The 22,796-nt window shown below is 41.8% G+C and overlaps 1 protein-coding gene across 6 annotated transcripts in view; it reads right to left on the minus strand.

Moving 5' to 3' along the window:
• Positions 1–22,796, minus strand: part of LOC128512227 (disks large homolog 4) — an 87,712-nt gene that overhangs the window by 19,409 nt on the left and 45,507 nt on the right. For 3 of the 6 annotated variants that reach the window (XM_053485408.1, XM_053485407.1, XM_053485409.1), the window contains exons 2-3: positions 14,360–14,521; positions 8,613–8,669 (exon numbers count right to left, since the gene is read on the minus strand). In XM_053485408.1, coding sequence (XP_053341383.1) covers positions 8,613–8,669; positions 14,360–14,521 — 219 coding nt within the window. Of the gene's footprint in view, positions 1–3,913; positions 4,015–8,612; positions 8,670–14,359; positions 14,522–22,796 lie in introns of those variants that run through there. The other 3 variants (XM_053485412.1, XM_053485411.1, XM_053485410.1) reach the window with 2 other exon arrangements.

Consider the following 22,796-nt stretch of genomic DNA (forward strand, 5'->3'; position numbering starts at 1 on the left):
ACCTCCATCTCCATCACCGCCTCCTCTCTGTCTCCCTTGTTCTCTCTCTGTAATCCGTCCCATCCATCATCCCTCGCTCCACAAGCTCTCCCGGTCCCCGCTGTGTCGGATACACGCTCGCCGCCTCCCGCAGCTTTCATCACACTTTCTCTCACTCGCCTCACATCACAGCGAGAGTAATGTAGCGTTGCTAACCGCTAACTCTGTCATAATGACTCCACACACACTCATTTAGTGAGTTTACCCGTTCCCTGCAGTGAGATGTTTCTGCTGTAAACTCTGGAGCTTTGTTAGGTCGCGGTATAAAACGTCTTCTTCTTCATCACGTTTCCTGTCGGTGAAGCTAGAAACTGTTAGCTTGTTAGCTAATTAGATTGTAGCTAGTGGAAGCTACTGTGGATAATTCTTGCTGAGTAGCATGCTTGTTAAAACTAGACAACTGCAAAGAACACTTGAGAAGTAATAATCAGTAGAGTGCAAAAGTCTTAGGCACCATATTATATACTGTATTTTAATAGAAATGTTTATCATGTCGGCATAATTCAAAATCATTTAGTATTTCCATATATAACTTAAAAATAAATAAATAACATTACAGGAGAATATATGCTCGGCTGTAAAGAAAAAAAAAATAGTACAAGACAAAGGAGCGAGTGTGACACAGTTACCAGAAGAACTCATTTTCTCCAGCACGCTCAGTAAAACCTAACAGCTGTTTTACTATAAAACTGCACGAATCTGTGTCCAAAACTCCTGATTTTAAGCAAGTTTAAGTTTTCACTCCAAATATTGGTTGATTATTTTATTCCTCTTTATTAATCTTTATAAAAGTTTCTTTTATGCAAAAATGTTTTCAAAAGCATCTATTACTTATGCCATATTTTCGCATGTGTCCAAGACTTTTGCACAGAACTAAAAGTAAAACCTCGGTTATGTTTTACTGAGCTTGCTGGAGTATACGAGTTCTTCTGGTAACTTTGTCCCATTGACATTTCATCGTCACTTCATCCTCTGTCCGGGGAATATTTTTCGTCATTTCCATTCTCCGGTTAAGACTTTTTCTGTGATCCGAAAAAGTTAAGTTTCAATGCTGTAAGTTGGTTCTGAAGGGTCTTTTTATTCTAAAAGGGAGTAAAAGAAGGGAAGGACATGAAGCGATGCTCCCATCATGCATAGTGTCCACTGTACAAGCCTCTGGAGACAGTGTTATGATCTGGGGTTGATCAGTTACTCAGGTCTAGACTCAGTAACGTTATGGGGCAATAAAATGAAGTCAGCTGACCACCTGGATGGAAATAAATGTTTAGACATGACATAAGGCTGTTGTAGTAATAGCATGGTGAAGACACACTGTAATAAAAAAGAAGTCTTTTCACACACAAGTGTGTGTGTGTGTGTGTGTGTGTGTGTATGTTGTGTAAGTAAAGTAGTAATAATAGTAAGGGTGCAAAACCCACTACTGCCAGGGAAAATACTCACACACATACACACACACACACACACACACACATGCTCACACTTGCATAGATCCACTGCAAACCTCCCACGCACAGGCATGTGTGGGAGAGAAAAAAGAACGATGAACCACACACACACACACACACAAAGGTTTTTCACTGACAATCACTTATTATGACAAAAAGCGGAGAAAGAGTGTTTTGTTTTTGTATTGTGTGTGTGTGTGTGTGTGTGTGTGTGTGTGTGTGTGTGTGTTTGGCTCTGTGTTTTGTCCCTAAGGGGTTTGAAAAGAGCTGCAATATTTGTCTCAATAACACATCTAATGAATAAATGAACACACACACACACACACACACACCACTTTATAGTGTTGACTTCACACAAATCCACCATATTTATGTATTCTTCTTCCTTTTTTACCTTTTTCTTTCTCTCTATCTCTCCATGCGGTTATCGATTATTTAAAACAAAGTGAAACCAATCACAAACCGGTGTTACAGTTTCTCAGGGTTTTTTTTCACTCATTTCAGCATGAATATAGAAAACTTATTTATTATTCATAACTCTGAGAGCTGCAGACTCGCCGTCTTCATTAACACGTTCTCCTTTTAGTTCCCTCTGACACTTCTCCAGACACGCAATGACAATTGATGAAAAAACTGATGACATCATGGACACTAATATCCATGTGGTCACGGTGTCACCGTGGCAACACATAACGAGCTCATGTTGAATAGAAAGCTAAACCGGTCATTTAAGTTATTGTTCCATGTTAAGCATTTGGTAGACGCCCAAATCCAGAGTTATTTACTGATTTGCTTTCATGTCTTTTATGCACATTGCAATAAAGTGCTAATTTAACACATGTCTGAAAGAGTGAGAGGATGACCTGAGTGCCATCTGTACAGCAGGTGTATGAGAAGCCATGTGACGATATGACCTCATCAAGAGATTGAGATATAAAAGGGGAAACAAAGTGGACCACGTACTGAGCCTTGAGGGATACCACTGGAGAATCTGCCTTGAACAGATGTGGATCCCGCCCATGCCACCTGATATGACTGAGCTTCCAGGTAGGAAGTAAGTCATTGCCATGCTGTACCACAGAGGTTCGTGTGAGGGCAGGAGATTGTGTAGTGGTAGGAAAGAAAAGGAGTCAGGGTTCTGTAGTCAGCCATCGTTAAGGTAAAGGACAATAGCTACCTGCTACACAAGAAGTTACTAAAAGTGAACAAGGCAGCATGACGAGCAGATCACTAACGTGAACAAACAGGAAACGATACAGCTGATTAAGTCACTATGGGTAATTGAATCACTAAAATAAATGAATCACTATGATGAACGAGTCACTATAACAAAGGAGTCACCAAGTTGAACAAGTCAGTATAATGAAGGAGTCACTGAGATGAACGAGTCAATTAAGATGAAGGAATCACTAAATTGACTAAATTGATACAAAGTCACTAAAGTCAAGAAGTCACTAAAATGAGGGAGTCACTAAAGAGAATGAGATACTTAGATGAAGGAATCACTTAAGTAAAGGAGTCGCTTTATATAATAAATAAAGTGAAGGTCACGAGTCACTAAGGTGAACGAGTCTATAACATGAAAGAGTGACGTAAAGTTATTTACGCTCGTTTTATTATTAAGCATTACGAACGCTTCACAGGGTCGATGTTGGTCACTACAGATGTTTAAGGACCACCATCAGTTATAAACTGTCAAAGTCATATTTATGTTTAACCGTATTTAGTTCTTTTCCAGTCTTTAAACACAGTCCTTACAACCTGAACAAGACTCGGTGTTTGATTCAGTAACCCGTTTCATTCACAACTCAGATTCACCCGTTCACACGACACGTTCAGGTTCACATGTGCCCTCTGCTGGTGTAACAACACGATGACAAGAGAAGAGATCACGCGTGTGTGATCGAATCTCAGCCCAATTATTCGGAAAAGATCTTCACTGTGCATGAGTGTCTTATTCTGTGTGTGAATCAACTGAAATGATTCTTCCCCTAAATACAGACATATAGGTGTTTAATAAAGAACAGACGCTCATGGTTATTACAGATTGTTCTTTTTTTTATCATTACACACTCAGTTTGTCATCTGAACACAGCAGCAGCAGCAAAAAATTCAGAGGAACAAGCTAAATCTTTATGACCCGAAGCTCATATTAAATTAAAATAGATATGAATATTAACATTCATATGTTAACATATATAACATAACATATTTGGAGTAAAGATTTTAACAAAACGATTCACGTGAGTCAGATGGTGTGAACGCTGTGATTCTAATAAACTCACACCTTTAATAGAATTATAGACTAATCAATTACAGTTACATTTATCTTACACCCACACACTGTGTAGCATGCTACTTACAGCTGTCTCTCACACACACACACACACACACACACACACACACACACACACCATGTGTGGTCTCACCATGATGCGCTGCTGCCGTTGGATTTTGCCTTTCCGTACATTACTGATGAAGCGGCGACCCATTTTCTTTGCGTACCAAACCGACACAAACATGCTGAGAGAGCGAGGGAGAGACCCAGAGAAGAGAAGAGACAGAGAACGACTCCCGGAATGAGGAGAGCACACACACACTCATACACACACACACCAAATACTGGAGGGAGGGAGCAGAGAGAGAGAGAGAGAGAGAGAGAGATGAATAGAGAAAATGATTGAGAGATAAAAAAGTGATGTATAGAGATAAAAAAATGTACAGGCAGGGAACGTAAAGGACAAGGGAAAGAAGAATGAGAGAAGAATGAGAGAAGAATGAGAGGTTAAAAGAGGGATGTGAGGAATGGATAGAGAGAGAGAGTTAAAGAGGAAAAGAGAGAGCGAGAAAAACAAATGTAGAAGACAAAATGGGAGGTTCAGTTCTTGTCATTAAGATGATGGTGAGGATCATCATGGTGTGTGTGTGTGTGTGTGTGTGTGTGTGTGTGTGTGTGTGTGTGTGTGTGATATAAAAGTTGGTTTCTCCTAAATATCTACTCCGGCTCCACTTCCATGTAGAACTGCCGCGAGCTGCTGGAATAAAACTGAATTACATCACCATGGCAACCAGAGAGGGAGAATTTCACACACACACACACACACACACACACACACACTGAAATGCAGTCAGAGCAGCTTTTAAGGAGCCCTCCTTGGTTTTCGGTGTTAAGTTTTCTTCTTTAGACCACGCCCGTTTCCTCTGTGATGTCACATAAACCTGATGATGCAATACAGGAAACAGTGGAACTTCACGTCATCTATACAAATCACATACACTTCACAGTATATCACAGCACAAATGTTATTGATAGGATGGGCATCTATCAACATTCAGTGACTCCGCCCCATTCAAGCTTCGCCTCTTACACCAAACTGTACCTCGTTGAAATTTTAATCATCACAGCAAACTCATAAAGACCTGAACACCTAAATCCCATCTCCATCTCCATCTCTCTCACATACACACACACACACACACACACACTCTCTCTCTCTCTGTTTCATATCTCTCCTCTCCTTGCCGTCTCTTTGTACAAAGGAGGGAAGAGAAATGGCAGGTAGGAAAAAGTAGCTGAAGGGGCTTGAGTGTGTGTGTGTGTGTGTGTATGTGTGTGAGGGAGAGGGAGCTAGAGAGTTATATAAGGCACTGTCACACACTCACTTCAATAAAAACTATATTATCTTTTTCTGTCTCCTCATCTATCTGTCACTTTCTGGAAGTAGGCGTGTCTTTAAGTAAGGCAGATGGGTGTGTCTTAGAGTGAGAACTTCTGTCTAACACAGGCCTGTCTGGAAGCCGATCTTATTTCCATATACAGTATAGACTCAAAGCCACACCCACTCACACCTGACCTCATTTGCATTAATTAACTTAAAGACACACCCACTCACACCTGACCTCATTTTAATTAATTGACTTAAAGACACACCCACTCACACCTGACCTAATTTTAATTAATTGACTTAAAGACACACCCACTCACTCCTGACCTCATTTGCATTAATTAACTTAAAGACACACCCACTCACACCTGACCTCATTTTAATTTATTAACTTAAAGACACTCCCACTCACACCTGACCTCATTTTAATTGATTGACTTAAAGACACACCCACTCACTCCTGACCTCATTTGCATTAATTAACTTAAAGACACACCCACTCACACCTGACCTCATTTTAATTGATTGACTTAAAGACACACCCACTCACTCCTGACCTAATTTGCATTAATTAACTTAAAGCCACACCTACTCATACCTGACCTCGTTTACATTAATTGACTTAAAGACACATGCACTCACACCTGACCTCATTTGAATTAATTAACTTAAAGCCACACCCACTCACACCTGACCTCATTTGCATTAATTAACTTAAAGCCACACCTACTCACACCGGACCTCATTTACATTAATTGACAAAGACACACCCACTCACACCTGACCTCATTTGAATTAATTAACTTAAAGCCACACCCACTTACACCTGACCTCATTTGCATTAATTAACTTAAAGACACACCCACTCACACCTGGCCTCATTTACATTCATTGACTTAAAGCCACACCCACTCACACCTGACCTCATTTACATTAATTAACTTAAAGCCACACCCACTCACACCTGACCTCATTTGCATTAATTAACTTAAAGACACACCCACTCACACCTGACCTCATTTGCATTAATTAACTTAAAGACACACCCACTCACACCTGACCTCATTTACATTAATTGACTTAAAGCCACACCCACTCACACCTGACCTCATTTGCATTTATGGACCCGGAGACACATCCAACTCATCATTTGTCCCCAGCCATTCCATATATGGACTCATGTACTAATACAACATGAAACCCCCGCTCTCGATTCCATATATGGACGCACTTCCTGTGCAGTTGTTTTTGAGTCCGTACACAGATGTTAATGCTAATGTGTCAGATTAGCATGAAAGCAACTCGCAGCCAGGCTGGAATTTGTAGAGCTGAGTTTGCACTTTAGTGTAATATGAATAAAGAATCAGAGCCAGGACTGCACACACACACACACACACACACACACACACACACACACACACACACACTTTACATTGTGTTGTTTGGGCTCATCCCTCATTCCCTGTAGATTCCTGGCCTGTAATTACTTCAGAGCCGCAGGGACCAACTTTTAACATTCAGTGGCGAGAAAAAGAGAGAGAAAGAGAGAGAGAGAGAGAAAGTGGGAGAGAGAGAGAGAGAGAGAGAGAGAGTGGGAGAGAGAGAGAGAGCAAGTGTATAAGCTGCAGGATCTATCTCAGTAATTAGAGATGTATTGTGTAAGAAAAGCTGGCGAGTTTCCCCTGAGCACCTAAAATACAGGAACAGAGAGAAAGAGCTCTGCACTCGGGGAAGAGACGAGAGAAGACTCATCATGAGAGCTGCAAGACACTTCACACTCGATTTGAAGTGTGTGTGTGTGTGTGTGTGTGTGTGTGTGTGTGTTTCTATTGAGAACGTGAAAGTCTGTTCTGAATCCCGGTCACAGCCCACATGAGACGGCGATGCCCTGATAGAAAGAGGGGACGCGTTAGGTGGATTATGGGAAATCATACTGACCTACATGGGCAGGGGTGTGGCCTGTTAGGGGAGGGATTAAACATGTGATAGGCCACGCCCAGGCGTCTACACTGCCTGGAGATGGAATCGGATGGGTCACCATATCGAAGAGGGACGAAGAGTGAGGAAGAGGAGTCTCCTCCGTCAGGGGAGGAGCAATGGGAGTGTGGAAGGGTGGAGGAGACTGTGGAAAGTACTTTAGAAACTGGAGAAAGAGGACAGGGAAGGAAATATGTGATAAAAGAGGATTTAAACTGAATGAATTATTAAACTGGTGGTTTAATAAAAAAATACAAAAAATACAAATAAAAAAACAAAAAAAATACTAAAGTAAGAAAAGATGCGTCACTTTCACACGAATCATTACACGTCTTTGTTTTTTCTTTTGGATATTTTTTAGGGTCAAAGTTTCAGGTGAGACATGTCCAGCATCTCCTTATACATTTACTGCAGCTCTGATGCTAATGTAGCTAACAGCTAGCTAGCAAGCAGCTTAGCATCACGTAACAAACCCTCAGTCTCAGTGTGGAGATCAGGACCGCGCACCAGACCGTCCTCAGAGCTCGGGGATCATATCATAGATGAGCTCTCTCTCCCACACACACACACACACACACACACACATCAGAGGATTTCATTGTTCCAGTGACTCTAATAAGAACCAATAGAATTTCTTTATAGGCAGAGTGGGCGTGTCCTCTTTCACAAGGGTACGTGCAGAAGAGTAACAGCTATTGGTGAAAACACAAGCATTTTAAAAAGTGTGTGTGTGTGTGTCTGCGTGTGTGCATACTTCAGGAAGGCTCCCCCTCTCTCTCCCACACACACACACACACACACACACACCACCTCTTTTTTCGTCCTCCCACTTCAAACAGCCCCCAAATGTCAAGGGCAGCCACTCAGTTACCATGGAGACAGGTATCTCACTGTCTAACCTCCTGCTGAGGATGATAGTGTGTGTGTGTGTGTGTACAGATCACTGTTATGTCACACACCTGACCCCACACAACAGAGGGCGTGTCCCAACACCTAAACCCCCTCACTAACATTCCATCATCATCACTCTGTAGTGTTCACTCTTTAGGCCACCTAAACAGAGTCACTAACACCACCATCACTCCATAATGCCCCAAAACACACACCCTACACTGAATAGTGAACATCAAATGATTTGGGAAACGAGTGATGAAACTTTTTTGGAAACAGAGCCGGCATACTGTTGCCATGGAGACTGGGTTTTCACTGCCTAAATTTTGCTGAAATGTGTGTGTGTGTGTGTGTGTGAGTGTGTGTGTGTGAGTGCTAGAGAAAGACCCTATAAAATCCCACTTTAATATTCCTTCAATGAGTTACAAGGTTTATTTAAAACTAATCAATGCAGACAGACAGACAGACAGGCAGACAGACAGACAGACAGACTGTGTGTCATATCTGTCCGTTTGCAGTTTCAGTTCTCTGGTGTACCAGTGTGAGTTGTCCAGCAGGAGGCAGCAGTGCACTCTCTGTATCTCTCATGCCTTACCAGTGTGGAGACGGCGGAGGTGTAGAGCGGCGTGTGACCAGCCGAGAGCAACACGGGCTGCAAAACAAAAACACAGGAGGGAGGATAAACTCAACACCAGGGAAAGCAGCACAGCAGGGGGTTCGAGCGGGGTGGCACTAGGCACACAGGGAGAAAGGGGCGGGGCCAGGGCCAGGTCAGGGTGCAAATAACACTGGTTAGGAGGGAAATTTCATTAATACAGGTCAGGGTCTCGGATCCAGCATTCAGGAGTGTAGCAGGAGTGAGTTGAGTGTAAGGGTACAGGGTATAGGGGGTAAGGTGGAGAGCGTAGGGTGCAGAATGTAGGGTTTAAGGTGTAGAATGTAGGGTGTAGGGTGTAAGACATAGAGTGTAGGGTGCAGGGTTCAGCATTCAGGTGGAACTAAAGTTTGTAGGGTTTAAGGTGTAGAGTGTATGATAGAGGGTGTAGACTATGGGATGTAAAGGGGTTGTGTTCAGGGTGTAGGGTACAGGGTTTAGGGTTTAGTCTCTTTAGGTTGTTGAGTGTATATTGTTCAGGGTGTGGGTGTAGAGAGTACTGTTTAGGGTGTTGTTCAAGGTGTATTGTATAAGGTGTATTGTTCAAGGTGTAGGGTGTAAGGTTCAGTGTGTAGGGTGTAGGGTGTAGTGTTCAAGGTGTAGGGTGTAGGGTGTAGTGTTCAAGGTGTAGGGTGTAGTGTTCAAGGTGTAGGGTGTAGGGTTCAAGGTGTAGGGTGTAGTGTTCAAGGTGTAGGGTGTAGGGTGTAGTGTTCAAGGTGTAGGGTGTAGGGTGTAGTGTTCAAGGTGTAGGGTGTAGTGTTCAAGGTGTAGGGTGTAGGGTGTAGTGTTCAAGGTGTAGGGTGTAGTGTTCAAGGTGTAGGTTGTAAGGTTCAGTGTGTAGGGTGTAGGGTGTAGTGTTCAAGGTGTAGGGTGTAGGGTGTAGTGTTCAAGGTGTAGGGTGAAACGTTCAGGGTGTAGGGTGTAGTGTTCAAGGTGCAGGGTGTAGGGTGTAGTGTTCAAGGTGTAGGGTGTAAGGTATAAGGTTCAGAGTGTAGGGTGAAACGTTCAGGGGTAGGGTGTAGTGTTTAAGGTGTATGGTGCAGATTGTAGGGTAAAATGTTCAGGGTGTAGGGTGTAGTGTTCAAGGTGTAGGGTGTAATGTGTATGGTGCAGAGTGTAGGGTGAAATGTTCAGGGTGTAGGGTGTAGTGTTTAAGGTGTAGGGTGTAGGGTATAAGGTTCAGAGTGTAGGGTGTAGTGTTTAGGCTGTTGAGTTTAATGTTTAGGGTGTACAATATGCAAAGCTGAGGTAAGTGATGTATGCTGTGTGTGTGTGTGTGTGTGTGTGTGTGTGTGTGTGTGTGTGTGTGTGTGTGTGTGTGTGTGTGAAAGGGTGCAGGGTTATAAGATTTGTATTCAGGAGGGGTGGGGGGTAAAAAATGAAGAAGGATGAATTAGAAATAATAATAAAAAAAAGATAATGTATCTCTCGTCTCATTTACGCACTCACACACACACACACACACACACACACACACACACACACACACACACACCTTTTCAATTTATTCACACATCAGACCTGGAGACTTTTTCCATTTCACTCAATCCAGACTTTTTTTCAGGCTCACACATCTGATTTTCATCAAAGGCCAGCCTTCTCCTCTTCCTCCTCCTCCTCCTCCTCCACCACCACCACCAGCCTGAACCTCTGATACACGACAGACCGACCATCAGACCATCAGGTGACGGTTCTCCGATCTTCTGGTGTCTGATGTTGGTGAGCCCATGTGACTTGTAGCTTCAGTTTCCTGTTCGTAGCTGACAGGAGCGACACTCTGTGTGATCTTCTGCATCTGCTTCAAGGTTCCATGTGTGGTGTGCTCAGAGACGCTCTTCAGCAGATCTCCGGTGTAACGATTTAGTTCCCGTTGCCTTTGAACCGGGTTGTTCTCCTCTGACCTCTGACCTACGAAGAACTGCCCCACTGCCCTACTCTTTTTCACACCGTTCTCTGTAAACCTTAGAGAGGGTCGTGTGTGTGAAAATCTTAAATCACTTAAATCACTTATCTTCCTCATTCTGATGCTCAGTTTGAACTTAAGCAGATCATTTTGACCAGGTCTACATGCACTGAGTTGTTGCCATGTGATTGGTGTATATATATATCATGTGCTCTTCTGTATAATGTACATATACATTAAATGACTAATATCGATGATCCAGATCCAGATGTAGATACTATTTCTTTCATATGGATTGTTAAAGCTTTGCAGTGATCAGTCCCAGTGCTCAGTCCCAGTGATCAGTCCCAGTGATCAGTGGTTCTGTGTTTAGTGATTTTAGTCATTTGTAAAACAAGCTCATTTAATGATTATCCCTTGCCTGCAGTACCATCAATGTCCATTAGGCTCTGTCAGCTCACAGGGGTTCACTGCGCTCTCCTCTGTTAACCAGCAGATGGCGCGTTTTCAGTATTAACCCCATGAACAGGACAGATTAACATTAACATTATCAACATCAATCATGGATTAAAGGTGCATTAGACATTATTGGTCAATTTAATTGATTAAGTCTCACAGTTCTGTAGGTGTGTGTGATGTTTGAATGTGTTTCTTCCTCCTTTAGTATAAAAGCTCTTTAAATCACGGCCTGCGTTTTATTTTTATTCTCTGCTGCTTTGAGGTAACAAGAGTTTAACTTTAAATAAATAATACATAATACTATATATATGAAGATGATTAAAAGATATGTGTGTGTGTGTGTGTGTGTGTGTCTGATAAAGAGATGTCACATGACACACATACACACACTCTGTGGTACCATCTGTCTTCATGAAAAACACATACTAACACCACACAACACACACACACACACACACACACACACACACACACACACACACTCACTGAGAGACTCTGAAAGCGCTGTGGGGTTGTGTGTCCATCAGCCAGTAAGCATGCAGTGTGTGTGTGTGTGTGTGTGTGTGTAAAGGTGGGTGGTTGAGGCTGACCTTGAAGCCCATGCAGCCCACAACAATTCTATAGCACAACGCTTAGTGTGTTTAAGTTTAGAATGTACAGCAGTGTGTGTGTGTGTGTGTGTGTGTGTGTGTGTGTGGGTGGAGGCTGACCCATACAGCAAACAAAAATATTTTTATAGTATTATCGTGTGTGTGTGTGTGTGTGTGTGTGTGCACACTCTTCATTTAGGATTTATAATTCTCTCATTTCATTGGCTAGTGGCCGATCACATGACAAGACCAGGAAGTAATTTTGTCTGTGTGTGTGTGTGTGTGTGTGTAACATTTAGACAGATGTCTATAGTGTGTATGTGAGTGCTTCAGTTGATTTATATACAGCGCTTATCTAAGATGCTAGGTTATAATTAGCGCACTAGCTAGCAGGCTACAGCAGCACAACGTCACACGCGTGTTCTTGTAATGACTGGCCGAGTGTCACTCGTTAGTGTGAGCACTACTGCAGCAGCGTTGAGACGCGACCCCTGCATGACCTCTGCTGCAGTTAACAGTTTCAACAACAGTGTGTGGACAAATTTAGTCTCTACACACACACACACACACACACACACAGCACGGCTTCACAAGGTGTACAACACACACACACACACAGACACACACACACACAGACACACACACACACACACACACAGTGTGATTCTCACACACCCAGTGGAAGTGCTGGCAGAATAAACAGGGGATGAGAATAGAAGGAAAGGTCATGATGTAGAGAGAGAGAGAGAGAGAGAGAGAAGGAAGATGAAAAATGATGAAGGGAAGATGAAATGATAAAGAGAAAGAGGAGACAGAGAGAGAGGGAGAAAGAAAGAAATGGATGTAAAAGATTAAAGATAGAAAGATAAGAGAGAGAGAGAGAGAGAAAAGAGATCTAAGAATAGAAAAACAAGCGGCAGAAAGAGAAATAAAGGAAGAGAACAGAAATAAAAAAGACAGATAAATAAAAGATGATGGAAGAACAAAAGAGAAATAAGCAAAGAAGAAGTGGGAGAGCGGTGTCGGAGAGACGGAGGTTAAAAGTAAGAGACGGATGAAGAGAGACGGAGAGAGGGAGAGAGGGAAGTGAATGCTGTGTGTGTCTCACAGCTGTTGGTCTGAGCTACATTCTGGCAATGAGACATGTGATGACATCATCAGAAAGCGCCAGCTGGTCATGTGACGTCTTTCCTCCTCATCAGTTTGTGACGCATTCTGTTTGCACCTGTGTGTTTCAGAAAGCGGCGTCACGCGGAACACGGTTACGTCAGGCGTGACAGGATGTCACTGTGTCACACACACACACACACACACACACACACACACACACTACCATGCTACAGGATGAAAACTTATACAAGATCAGAAACTGAAATCTTTATGAGCTGTGGAGAAATGAAACGAAACCGGAAAAGCAAATGGATCACACACCACAAACCTTTATAAATAATAAGAGATGTATTTATATTTACACACACACACACACACACGCACACACACAGTGGCTTAAAAGAGAATCTGACTTCCATGACCTTTATTCCCCTGACCGCAGCCCTGATCATGTGACTCTCAGACGAGCAGAAACGTATCTACAATCTCGAGATCCTGATTTTTACCGACCGAGACACACTCTGGGCTTTAAAGGACACCTATGATGTCAAATTTACTTTAGTCATGTTTAAATGTTCAGTTGGGTCTCCAGTGTGTGTGTGCATGTGTGTGTAGATGTGTGTGTTTGTATGTGTGGTCAAACACAAGTAAAAACATTCCCCATGTGTGTATTGTTCAGGGTTTCAACAAGATAAGTAGCTTTTCTCCCTAATGTGACCTCATATCAGAAAAGCCCCTCCCCCGCCTTGTTGCCCCACTCTGCTGTTCTCACACTGGCGTGGTTCAGCAGTAGCTCATTTATATAGACGCTGAAACAAACACACAAACTCTGGGGGAGCTCGGGGACGTGTGTTACCTTTAAAGGGAACCCGGATGTTCACACACTCACTGCGGTGATGTCACTCTAACACGCTCACGTCATTACAACTTAAAGAGAGAGAACCAGTGAGAATGAGGGATGAGCATTAAACGTCTTAGTCTCACTGTGTCTCTTACTCTTACTGTCTGTGTCTCTTTGTCTCTCTGTCTGTCTCTCTGTCTGTCTCTCTGTCTGTCTCTCTGTCTGTCTCTAAACGAGAAACGATGATGTAGCTGAGCGAGAGTGCTGATATGAACCTGTTGCTCATGTGACGGCTGGAGCCTCAGCCTGATTGCGCTGTTAGACACACACACACACACACACACACACACACACACACACACACACACACTGCTGACCTCCTGACCAATCAGAGAGGAGCGTTCGAGGTTGTGGTGTAACAGGAGCTAATGGATGCTGATAGAGACGTGAGTGTGAGTGGATGTAGAGCAGGCAGGTCAGTGTGTAATAGTGTTAATGCTCCCCTGCACTGCGGCCCACACCGTAAAGGATCTGACGCAGGCTGATAAATGGGTTTAGAACATGGCCTGGTAACTAAACCCAGTCTGTCATGGTCCTGAGGTAGTGTGTGAGTGTACGGGAACATCATAATCTAGTTTTAAATAAACACACTGAGACGATTGGGTTTCATATTTAAACGAACTGATCGTTATAGGATTTAATTACTTGTTTATTGAACACACCTGAGTGTAAGGAGCAGCCACATGGACTGTGTGCGTGTGTGTGTGTGTGTGTGTGTTGTTACCTTCACAGGAGAGATGTGTGTGTGCGGTGCATAGCCGTGCATGGTGTCCATAGCAGCCAGGTTCTTGTCACTCATGTGCAGCATCTCAGCGCTTTTACTGTGGGCCAAGTGGGCGGGGCTATGCTCCAGGGGCGGAGTCTCCTCATCCTGATACCTGTATTTCTGCACAAAAAGAGAGAGAGAGAGAGAGAGAGTCAATGACATAATTTTATGTCTGTCTGGAGCACCAGGAGTTTTCCCAGTGAGAGTCAGTCTGCAAATATCTAAAAAAATTATATCATATTAACAAATTATTATAAGACCATAATATTGCATCTCTTTTCTACGCAGATATATAAGTGTGAGGTATGGAACCTTTCTCGATAATGCACATTTTTTGGAGCAAATAATTAATAATAATTTCCACAGAAGGGGAAAAGTAAAAGCTGTAAAATGCTTCAGATTAAGAGATTATGCCTTTGGCGTGAAGTTCTGAGGGCTTTAGGGTTGGGGTTGGGGTTGGGGTTAGGGTTGGGGTTAGGGTTAGGGTTGGGGTTGGGTTAGGGTTGGGGTTGGGGTTAGGGTTGGGTTAGGGTTGGGTTAGGGTTAGGGTTGGGGTTTGGGTTAGGGTTGGGGTTTGGGAAACCATGGCTGGATCCAGCAGCAGGTCAGTGATGATAAGCCAGCATTAGCTCGCACTAGTAAACTAGTTACTTATTTTAATTATTATGGTAGTCAACATTAATTTGAGATAATGCTGATTTGAGATTCTTTTTAATAAATATTGACCCCCATAATAATTGCAAGCACAAGCTGATGCTGTTCAGTTTAATTGGACTCGGCTCTGGTAGGTGAAGGTGTTGGTCATCATGATCAGGCACTGGTTCATCATCACTGACCTGCTGCACATTCAGCTCACACTGTGAGTGGTGTATCTAACAGTGCATCAAGATGATCCTCCTGACCAGATAAAAGCCTAATAAAAAATAAAAGCTTTTTATTTTTTATTTTATATGATGTTTGTCTTAATGTTCTTTCCTTTGTTTCTTTGTTTTACAAATATCACCCAATATATTTTCCAGTGATACTTCAATTAAATGTTTAAATAGCATTTATTTCTGTATTGCATTATATGTTTGTACTAGTAAGTGGTGTTAAAATTAATCTCCACATTAACGAGCCAATGAATTATCATGTGGGACGTGGTGGGCTGCTGTGGGACAGGAAGTCCAGGGACACTATTTTGGTCCCAGTCCGTCCCTGCCATAAGGCCTTGTTCTAAATAAAAATACAGCATTTTTTTTGTGTGCTAATCTTATAAGTCTCTATAAGTCTTGGCACCCTGACACAGATTATTGCCAATATTTCAAAATGCCAATGATGATCAAATTTACAGCGCTGCTCCAAAACAGTGGCAGGACAAAAATAATCTAGAATATACTATACATGATTTTAAATTAGGACATGGCCTTAATGAACAAGGATAAGACGATTCTGTCCACTGTAGAAAAAAAAGTAGTGTGTGTGTGTGTGATAATGTAATACAGTAAGTTGAGAATATGAGACAGTATATATATATATATATATATATATATATATATATATATATAGACTGAGTGTGTGTATATACAGTATGTGTGTGTATTGTATATGATTATAATGATAGAGCTGAGAAAACACCACAAGATTACATAAAAGAGGAATTGTTTGAAAGAGTGGTGGAGGGGCGGAAGGATGGAGGGGTGGAGGGGCAGAGGGGCGCAGTCAGCAGGAATACGTTAGATCATATTACACTGTGACAGCGACAGAGAGGGGGGGAGGGATAAACGGACCTAGAAAAAAGAGAGAGCATGTAGAGAAAACAAGACTCAGATATTAAGGCAATGAAAAAACATAGGAAGAGTTGAGAGGAAGCTCTGTAATGGGGGGAAGAGGAACACCAGTGATTAGGTTCCAGTCCATCTGAGGATGTGAGCTGCGTGAGCATGTGTCTCATATTAGAGCAAGTTCACATCTATAACTATAGAACGGACCGACAGTCCCTACTCTTTAATTTGTTAAATATTATATAAAAAAAAGTAAATACTCAGAAATATAAGTGAGATGCTAAAAAAAAAAAGAGATCACAAACAGGATGATACGGCCGCTATATCACTGAGTCTGTTGTTATTAGATATTTACAATGCTGCGAGTAGACGAGGTTGTTCTGCAGGTTGCAAAGAGCTGAGAGCTGAAAGGGATGAAAGAGTAAAGTAAAATCTCAATAATTGTGATGTTAGCTCTAGTCAGATCTTGTCCATGGTGCCTGGCCCTGATGTTCTCTTATGGAAAACTTGAATACATTTTACATTAGATCACTATATTCTAATGATAAGTCTGTGAAAGTACACCTGGGAGCACATCATTTTATGCCCTGAACCTGCACATATGCACTTTAGGAAACTATGACATCATGCATACTGTAGGAGGATTTTGTTGTTCACAAAACTGTTTTAATGACAAAGATTGTTAAAGGACACAAGAAACATTATAAACAATACAAAACTCATCATCATCATCATCATCATCATCAGCCTCATCCTCTACTGGTTTCAGTTTCACTCCAGTAGTTAACAATAGAAGATGATACAGAAGTCCATGAGTGCTGGGGAAACTGCAGCATTATAACAAACTGTAAAAATTCCTTATTTTGCCTTCAACCTTCTTCAAAAATCCATCGAGCGCATTCATGCCAGTCAGAGCAGCTGCTGTATTGTGCAGCAGGTAGTTTCACTACACTGATCACATCACAGAAAAAAGCGATGTAATTGGCTTTTTATGGGTACTGTATGTTGTGTTTTGTTATGTGATGCCATAGTTCATTGTCCCGCTTTACCAAAAGCTTGTAAATTTAGGGCGTCTAAAAGTTAGATTATGTAATAGCTTCATCTTCAAAACTCATATTATTCATTCCACAAACCACAAAAAATAAATATATAAAAATAATTAATACAAAATATAAAGTAAAAATAAAACAAATGAACCTGCACTTTACCTTTGACAAAAGACAGTGTGTTTAATGTGTTTGTGCACGCACGCTCTGTGTATGTGTGTGTGCGTCTGTGTCAAGCTAAAGTAAGACAAGAGGAGGAATGACTCCCTCCCCTCTACCTCCTCTCGTCTTACAGGGCAGCTCTCCCTCCTTTCTTATTTGAAGGGGCTACTGTGCAGGACGACTTACACACACTCACACACACACTAACATAAACACTGCCCTATCGGGAAACCTAACAAGAAATCTCTCTAATGACACTCGAGTGTGTGCACGCTAAGGGAATCACTGATGTAAAGTAAAAAATAAAACTAATTAACCTGCACTTTACCTTTGCAAAGAATCGCGACAGAGCAGTGTTTCCGTTAGAGTGTGTGTTTGTGTGTGAAGGCGAGAGGAGGAGGGAGGATGCACACACTCTCTAATGACACCACATGCACATTAGAGGATGACTTTCACACACACACACACACACACGTGGTCACAGTGTTAAAGTAAACAGTACACATGCGCACTGATGCTAATTAAACAAGTGACACACGCGCACTGAGACCAAGCAGGAGAGACAATTAATCAAAATTCCTCTACGTGCGCGAGAGAGAAAAACCATTGGCTCGGGTGTGATCATGTGACGCTTGGTGACTAAACAAGAAGCGCATGCGTGCTACATGACACTCAATGATATTTGGTACTCGTATATTAAGACTCGCTCGTTTATCAAATACATTTTTTTTTTATTAGCTTGTCTGGGGGAATGTTTTCCAACCGGGTTACTGACAATCTGAGGTTCCACTGTACTGAGATACACTAGAGGTGCGGAATAATAAGGTTCAGCTATTTCATTACTGCACTTAAGTATTTGTTTTCATGTACCTCTATTTTATTTGAGTATTTTCCGTATGTGATCATTTATTACTTTTACTCATGACATTATTACAGAATAACCTGTACATTTACTCAGTACATTTGAAACAAAGACTCATTATTTTTTTAGCTATTCACACAAAAATTAGTTGATCTTTATAATCTAAGCATAATTGTTCACGCTGTCACTCACACCATAGCGTGTCCTGAGCTCCGCCCCACATGGGAAGGACGGTAACTAAAAAAAGATCCATTAAGCAGTCCAAGTTTACGGTAATGACTGGCAGGTCATTGTGAAAGTGCTGATTGGTTAGAGCACCAAAGTGTTGATGGTTACCTGGGTAACGGATCCCACCCACTTGGTCTCTGGGCTGTGGATTCTACTGCCTTTTTTTTCAAGCGAGTTGAACAAGTGCACTTGTTAAGGTATGATTATAAGCAATCTAATCTAACTAACTAGCTTACTGTACATACTCTTCAGAAGAGTTGTGAACTCCTATAAGTTTGTTTCTGTTTCACGCCAACAACAACAACATTTTTTATAACAAGCTTATAACATTTTTGCACATCTTTTAACCTTATTGTATTGTGTATGTTTGCAGTGTGGACTTGTTTAAACCTGTACACTAGTGATGGGATTCATCATTTTAGTGACTCGGTTCTTTGAATCTTGTTCATCAAAATGAATGAATCTTTTTTTGAGTCATTTAGTTCATTTCGTTCTTTTGATCAGAAATAAAATAAAAAGTTAAATTTTCAATAAACAGACCTCCAACACGTCTACATACACATATTTAGTCTATAGTTCCAGTAATGAAGATATTACACTGCAGCTAAGGACATATTATAATAAACAGAATGAGCAGCTCACCTTTGTATCTTCCAGTCCGAATCGTTTGTTTTTTAGAAATCTATTGCACCAGATAGCGTCTATGGGAGTCACGTGACAAAAGAACGAACGACTCGGTGTAGAAGAGTCATAAAGAAAGAATCGCTCAATTCTGTTTCCTGTACATAACCTATGGAGGTTTTGCGATGATTTGCGCATGCGCGCCCAGTAGAACATTCTAAGTGACGATAAAGACTTGTTCAATAATAACTAATCGTTTATAAACGACCCGTCACTAGGGTGGACTATTTGCATTATGCAGAGTAGCAATGGAGCAATTAGTTAGTGTAATTAGTAAAGTTATGAAAATAATGCTATTTTAAATACCAATGCTAAACACCATTTGTTTTATGTTCAAAACGGCACTGAACATCTGGATGATACACACACACACACACACACACACACACACTGCTGGAACAAACATGGCCTACTTAAACACCTCCTTAGAACTGGAACACATGAGGTGGAAGTGTGTGTAAATGCAGACACACACACACACACACACACACACACACAGGATTAGAAGGATCGTGTTGTCCTGTGGGATTTTGGACAGCAGGTTATTGATCACCTGATTGGTCAGATGTTTGCCGAACAGAGCAACTCTTCCTGTAATTGGAGAACTGAGGAGTATTGATTCTTGCTGCCTTTAATACGGTTTATACACACACACACACACACACACACACACACAGAAACCCTTTATCCAATTCCTAAAGTTAAACTTTTTCTTTGTACTTCCTGACCAATCAGGTTGCAGCTCGGGGGAGGGGCTAGGATAAACTTTGTAGAAGAACCAACATGGAGGTCAGTGAAAAGTCTTTAGGGCAAGCATTCCAATATAATGCACAAACACACACACACACACACAAACACACACACACACACACACACAGAGAACCTTTCTCTCTTTCTATGTTACACTCTGACATTCCCTTTTAAGACAGGTTGAACTTTAAAATTTCAGGGTTGAAAGTAAATTCTTAATCTTCCCAGTACTCTGTAGCAGGGTTAAATAGTGTTAAATGGAAAGCTGGTGCACTATGTAGGGTGTACACTTCCTTGTTCCACAAACTAAGCACTAAGTAGTGCCCTTGATCAGGGGTTAGAGAGGGATTTGAGATTCAGCCTTGTGTTAGAAGCTAGTTAGCTTTGTAGCTAAGCGTTAGAACAGATCGTGAACAGAACGACACGTGCGGTTCCGAGGCGATTCAGAAGGACTTAGAAGTGATGAGTGCAGAGACGGCGTGTTGTTTAAGACGCCATAACGTTATCAGATGTGTGTTCTTACTGAAAGTGCTTCTGTGACTGGGTGTGAATGTGGGTTTAGTCAGACAGCTGCTCTCTCCTCAGTACTGCGGACCGTACAGACCTACTCTCACCCACGCTGAGACACACAGTTAGTGTCATTAACCACTGGACATGTGTGTGTGTGTGTGTGTGTGTGTGTCCTGCTCTCTCCTCAGTACTGCGGACCGTACACACCTACTCTCACCCGGTTCATGCATCGACATGGATATTGCTGTTGTTAATCACATGATTTAATGATTAAATGATCTGGCAAAGATGTGTGTATGACAAACCAGCCCACACCCTGACCCCGCCCCTAATTTCGGTCCCCTTCCCGAGCCAGAGAGGAAGCGTGGCGGGTGACAATTGCACCCTGTTTAACACTTTATTTTACTGAGAATACACAGATCTTCTGCATTCTGGAAACACCGGCGTTACCTTCTATCTCAAAGCACCTTTTTCTGATATATTTTCAGTATCTCAGTGTTTTTTCTAACATCTACACCGCCCAGCCCAAAAAAAATAATTCACCACCTGGACTTAAACATCAAAGCAGTTTGTAAGTCAATGTATAACCTAAATGTAAATGTATTTGCGCCCCGTGTTTTTTCAATGACATTTATCTTGTGTCTGTCTCTCTGTTTCCCTCATGTGACATCGTTCACGGTTATGCTGTGAACATTGCTCTGCTAATGCTAACACACACGCTATGCTAAATTCCACTTCCTGGCCCTCCTGCTTGCTTTCACAGCTTTTTTTTCATGTGTAATGTAAGATTCTCTGCTGCTCATCATCCTATATGTTATATCAACATACAGTAAGGTGTACAGTGTGTGTGTGTGTGTGTGTGTGTCCTCACGCTGTGAGAATATTACTGTAATCCCTCATCTCTAAACGCTGAGGAGGCTTCCTCCGTGTCACAGTGTGAGGATCGAGTGCGCAGTGTGTAATCTGAGACACAGCCACTGACACACTGCTTCACAAGAGTTGTGTGTGTGTGTGTGTGTGTGTAGGGGGTTTAGTCCCCCTAGTTTAGTCCTCATCTCATTACTGCATCTTACACACACAGAGCAGAGACAAAGAGAAAAGAGAGACAGACTGAGAGTTATACCAAGAGACAGACTCAGAGAGAAACCGAGAGAGAGACAGCCTAAGTTAGAGAAAGACAGAGACAGAGAGAGAGAGTAAGTAGACAGAGAGAGAGAGAAAACAGCTAAAATGAGAGACAGAGAGACAAACAGACCAAAGACATACAGACAGACAGGAACACAGGGAGTCATGGAGGAAGGGAGACAGTGAGATGAAAATAAAGACTGGTCAAGAGCGAAAGAGAAAAGAGACACAATAAAAAAAAAACAAAAAGAGAAACAGACGGTGAGACAGATGGGCATCTTGTCTGCTGTCTTACTGTCTATGCGTTGTTAAATATTAATAAAAGCTTTTCATGGAAAAAAAATCCTCCTACTCGCCTTCCCCTCTGTCTCTGTCTCTGTCTCTTTTAAACATGTCACATCTGCAGTTTAAACACAACACTCAGGTACGAGGAGGTTTTCGTGGATATTTAGCCATTCTTAAATATTTATACAGGTTAAACACCGCGGGCTGTGCCATTCAGAGAAGAAGGGGAGAACACACACACACACACACACACACACACACACACACACACACACACATGTACAACCAGACACATTGAGATTTATAACATAAAGTATGTCTTTTGGCACAGAATCAAACAGCTTAATTGATAAAGGATCACCTCATAAGGTCAGCTCGGCTCATAAAGGATCAACTCAGGTCATAATGGATCTGCTTGGCTCATCATGGTTTATTTCAACTCATACTCATTTAGTTCAGCTGATAATAGTTTAGCTCAGCTCATAATAGATCAGCACGACTCTGGAAGGATCAGCTCAGCTCAAAAAGGATCAGCTTGCAGATCAGATCAGCTCATGAGGCATAAGCTTGGCTCAAAATGATTTATTCTGTTTCATGATAGATCGGCTCAGCTGATAAAGGACCAGCGTCACTCATAGTTGATTAGCTTGGCTCAAAATGTAGTAATTTTTTTAAATAATCAATCAGCTCATCTAGTAAGCAATCACTGACTCTCCTGGCTCACAATGGATTAAAAGGGTTTACAATCAAAATGAATGAGTTTGGCTTATAATTTATCAGAAATAATAATAATGAAAAATTATAAATGAAAATGTTTTCCTCAAAATCATTAAGATTTACAGCTCACATTTTTATTTCTCAATACAGTTCAGAATGGATCAGTTTCTGTTTGAGGCATCTTCGATAACAGGATCTACACCCAACGCTTGATGGAGATCACCTGTCCACCCTGGACTCCATACTCTCCGCCTGATCTAGGGCTC

This window comes from Clarias gariepinus, chromosome 24 (assembly GCF_024256425.1).
Source record: "Clarias gariepinus isolate MV-2021 ecotype Netherlands chromosome 24, CGAR_prim_01v2, whole genome shotgun sequence".
Classification (NCBI taxonomy): Eukaryota; Metazoa; Chordata; class Actinopteri; order Siluriformes; family Clariidae; genus Clarias; species Clarias gariepinus.